General features: G+C 46.6%; 1 protein-coding gene across 1 annotated transcript; it reads right to left on the reverse strand.

The window, feature by feature from the left end:
• Positions 1-1,436: 1,436 nt before the first annotated feature.
• Positions 1,437-3,900, reverse strand: LOC311317348 (proline-rich protein 29-like; the record flags this gene model as incomplete). The annotated part of the gene is made up of 6 exons (XM_084448431.1): positions 1,437-1,465; positions 1,713-1,783; positions 2,007-2,194; positions 2,383-2,498; positions 3,354-3,444; positions 3,826-3,900. The coding sequence occupies 6 exons, from the start codon at positions 3,898-3,900 to the stop codon at positions 1,437-1,439; spliced, it is 570 nt and encodes a 189-aa protein (XP_084304557.1).
• Between the last annotated feature and the right edge of the window lie 978 nt (positions 3,901-4,878).

Raw genomic sequence — 4,878 nt, forward strand, 5'->3', positions numbered from 1 at the left:
TATTTAATTATTATTGAAATAAATTAATTTGAGAAGTTTGATATCATATAAAGTTTAGAGGATATCAAACGTCTCAAATCTATTTCTTTCAATAATAATTTAATAAAAATATTCCAAAGCCATACAGAGAACAAATCAACTTCTTCAAAGTTGTACAAAGATTCAAAGTATTTCTCTGGAGAATTAAAGCAGCTGTAATCAGATGCATCAGAGAAGACGAACACAAAAACCTCTTCACCATTAAATCCATGTAATCCTCCTCTCTCATGATCTATACCGGGCAATGTCCTCCCACACTGTCCCCCCTTTGAAGATGACCTTGGACTTGGTTGTAGGCCTACACGTTAACATCTGCAGGGTTGGAGGGCTGAATTTTGCTTACTAATCTTTTGATGTACTCATCACCCTGAATAAGCCCGAGAGGGTCAGCTGGTGTCACAGTGCTATGTCCAGTCCTAGTCTGGTATGTGATGTTGTAGGCCTACAGCGGTATGCAATGCCATAACCACAAGCTGCAGTCTGTAAACACATATCAAAATACAAGAGAATTCTGCTGGGATTAAGTGCTCCCTAAAAAGCATTTACTGTATGTAACTCCAGTTATAGGCTGTGCTTTTCTTACTGTAACTCCATGGACACACACTCGCGCAATAGAACTCAGTGAATCCCTTTTATTGCAAACAACTGTCAAGCATCCAAACTCCCGAGTTCGGTTTGTTTTATTCTGAGTGAGGACAAACGTGGTGCTGCTCCCTACTGGAGTTGTTGTGACAGTGCACGTTGAAAGACGTGACAGACTTCACTGTGCTGAAGACAGATAGCCTAAACTGCGACTGCAGACGTCAGAACAGTTACTTCTTATTTTATTCACGATAGAACACAAAGTTAATAAAGTAGACAAAAAGTCGACAAAAAGTGTATCGCTGCATGCCGTGTCAGGTTTCATCATGAGCAACAGGTGTAGGGTTAGGTTAGTTCTATTAATACATCCATGGGTTAACCCCGATGTGACCCCAGGGATACGCTGTCGCTCCTCTATTAGATTAGAGGAGTGACAGCGTATCTCTGGGGTCACATTGGGGCTAGTGTAGGGTATGCAATCATCACATCAGTAGGCCGTGCTACTTGACCAACAGCATACTAATGCTATGGTAACGTGTCTAGTGCTATAATCCTAAATTCGTCAGTGAGAGAACCAAGATTTGAGGGACGAACAGAGATGTACAATGAATATAAAAGAAAAACACGCATGTAACATCATGCATACGAAGATAACTCCAAGAAGGTTTATGTAACATCGCCGCTGAAGCTGGAACATGATAGGCCACCGCGAAGAACCTGGGGGACACAGCTGCCGGGACACAGATGCTGGCCCCGCGCTCGAGGCCGGGTCTCCTGGCGGTGTTCGTGATGAAAACGCTCTCCTCGCGACGGCTCTATCCTCTCTCCGTGGCGTCATAGTACTCTGCGTGCGGAGTCGCGAGAGAAAAGAAAGGTTCTCTGATGAGCACGTTGCCACCGGCGCGTGTCACAGCATCAGCGGCATTCAACTGTAGACGCGTCCCAATCAGCGGCTCCGCACGCGCCACCATCAACACCATTATGATCCTTGTGGCTGTCACAACCATTCGCAGTGCTATATATAGTAGTAGCATTACCCACAATCAACGGAAGCCAGTATGAGGGGAAGGGGGGGGGGGGGAGTAGCGTACCTGCTGCGGGCGGGATGTCCGCCCCTACGGTCCCGGTGGCGCTGGGTGGGGGCGGCGGCGGGACGGCCCTCCTGTCGACGTCCCATGCCAATCAATCAATCAATCAAAGCTTTATTTGTATAGCGCATTTCATACCCAGAGGCAACACAATGCGCTTTACAGAGAACAAGGGAGGCCAGAGACGCATCTTTTAATAACTTCGAAAGATGTGATTCATCCTACTAACTAGCCTATAGGCCTACTATATGCCTGCGTTGTGTTCTGGGTGCAGAGGAGTGTTGTGACGGCGATGACCTGTGATTGGAGGTTACTGGCACTGGCTCCAGGCGGTCGGTGGGAGGCTGGTAGACCAGGGGGGGGAGAGGCTGGACTGGGGGGGGCCAGGATGGGGGGTAGGAGGGGTAGAAGGCCGGCTCATAGTGGTGGTGATACACCTCCGGGTCCTCCTCCACCTCTTCCACTATCACTGGGCGGCTGACGGCCTGGGGATGACGGGAGAGACATACAGTACCACTCTGGCTCTCTCTCCACTGCACTTAGTGGCACGGGGACCTCGGCTCCTCAAAGCTGCCATAAGAGATCACGTCAAGTGAAATTATGCAAGTTAGGATGAGTTTTTAAATAATTGACATGAATGCATTTAGAGTTAATGGTGAGTGGATGACTTTACCTGGGGGGGAGGGTGGGGTTGGGAGTAGCCGAAGGAGCTGAGGGCTGACATGGTCATGTTGTTCATGATGACCTGGTGCATCTGAGCGTTCTGGATCATCATCAGCTCCACAAGGTCTGGAATCAACATTGATAAATCACACACACACACACACAGACACACACACACACACACACACAAACACACACACACACACACACACACACACACACGTGTGCACACACACACAAGGACACGCACTCACCCACACACACGCACATGCACACACACACAGACACACACATGTTATGATATAACATTCAGACAGTGGATTATATTGTGAATGAACTGCACAACACAGAGCGGAGGCACAAATTCTCAAATGACCAAAACGGAGAGAAAGATGGGTTTGGAGCTGGAGAAAGAGTTCTGAGTGCAATTATGGAAGCCCTTAAGGCCAACTGGTAACTATGGTGACACGCTAACAGACACGCACACCAGAAAGGATGGTGGGATGTGAGGGACTCTTTCAAATTGCCAAAGCACCCCCCCCCCCCACCCTATTCAACACACACACACATATTTGTTGCATTTGCGACCAACTGTGGGTAAAAAATCAGTGAGAAGAAAGATGTCACAGGTGTCAGTGTGGGTCTCATCAGTACTGGTGAGTGACTGCAGCAAAAACCATATCTGTCATTATCAACTTACTTTCCATTAGTGTTTGTTTTTTCCTGCTGGGGGGGGGGTATGGCATAGTATACATAGCATATGGCACAGTATACATAACATAATCCACCCCTGACACATACACACACAGGAGCAGGCTGAAGGCAGTAATGAATTCAATGCATGTGTATACAGGAGAGACCGTTGAAGGGGTGACAGAGAGAATGGGACGACAGTATGTATGCGATGTATGGGCTGTGTGTGTGTGTGTGTGTGTGTGTGTCCCCTGACAGCTTCCCCCGTTCGGCGTCAGGCTGCCATACCCTCCTTGACGTGGCCGGGCCTGACGGAGGCGACGGGGGTGTGCATGGTCGCCGGAAGCTGCTGGAAGATGGTGGTGGGCTGCTGAATCGCCTGAGGACACAGAGACTGGTAATGAGACGTCGCCTCCAGGCACACAGGCAGATGGAGCACCTGTCTTCTGTACCTCTAGATTCACTGCTCGAGTGAAATGTTCAGAGCGGAGATACTGCATTATAATATCCACTCACTCTAATTGACAGTGCTTCAGACAACAAGCCAAATTAAAAGAGAAATTGCAGTGTTCTGGAGACTTGATTAAAAGCCTGGAATCATCAAGCTTAGAATAATTAGAGACTGTGAGCTACCTAATACTAGCATGTAGCGTTAGCCTTTACTGTACATGACAAAATGCAGTAGGCTAGGATAGTCTAACGAGCAGCTATTTGTTATGCGTACATTCCAGCAATTTAAAAAGGGAACTAGCTTACTTACTGGTTGTTGAATAACCTGAACACTCTGTTCGTCTGAGCCCCACTGCTGTGGGTAAGTATCATCCATCCATGCCATTGAGTTACAAATTTATTCTACATGTACAGTCGGCCTACTTTGGTTTGTTTACCCAACCGAGACCTGCAGTTAACATGCATGCATTTGTTGGGTTGCCAAGCATGCTAGGTTACGACTACAGTGTGTTGTCAAGGTGAACAGCTCAAACAACAGTAGCCTAGCCGGTCGAGGTTTGAAGGGCGGGCAATAGGCCAGACGGAGATAGGATATAGGGTTAATGATATTCTGACAGACAGACTTAATGGACTTACCATTAGCCTATTCGCATTTGATTTAATTAAGTCACTCTCAGACTTTGTCTCAAATGAGGAGGACTGGTAGGCCCAGACCTTTAATGTTGATAGATACTGTGGATCATGGCACTTTAGGCCAGTGACAAATCCATTTTCACAGTAATAGGCTACTTTTAAGAAACAATGTTTACTTTTTTAAGAAACAATGTTAAAATGTCACATGCTCTTATAACACATTACTACAATTTCAACTAGAAATGGTGCTCAGAGAGCACAGACCTCCGCCCTGGATGCATTTTGTCGATATTTATCTGAGTTTTGCCCCTTCTTTGGTCACTGAGCTTTTGAGATTCGTATCGCACGGTTCGCCGGGGCTCAGGTGGAGAAGCAGGACGACGAAACTCAGCCATTTTATCAAATGTTTAGCTGAAAAGATTGAGCGGAAGTGGACGGAAAAGCTGCCGTTTTATAGTTGCACACACACTTGATACTAACCAACATCTATAATGCTGCTAATTCAGGGAAGTATAACGTTAGCTGGCTAGTGCCAATCTCACAGTGGTGAAGCTAGAATAATACCTGGCAACCCAGCGCGCAGTACCAACGCTGTAATACTATTGGCTGGTATGATATCATTGTCGGTCCGTCAATTTCATAATGTTTTTTCATAATAATTTCTGACAAAATATCATTTTTTTATGGAAAAGCAATACTTTTACTCTGCAGCCTTCGCAAAGCCCTATGG

The sequence above is a fragment of the Borostomias antarcticus genome (assembly GCF_949987555.1).
Source record: "Borostomias antarcticus genome assembly, chromosome: 14".
NCBI lineage: Eukaryota > Metazoa > Chordata > Actinopteri > Stomiiformes > Stomiidae > Borostomias > Borostomias antarcticus.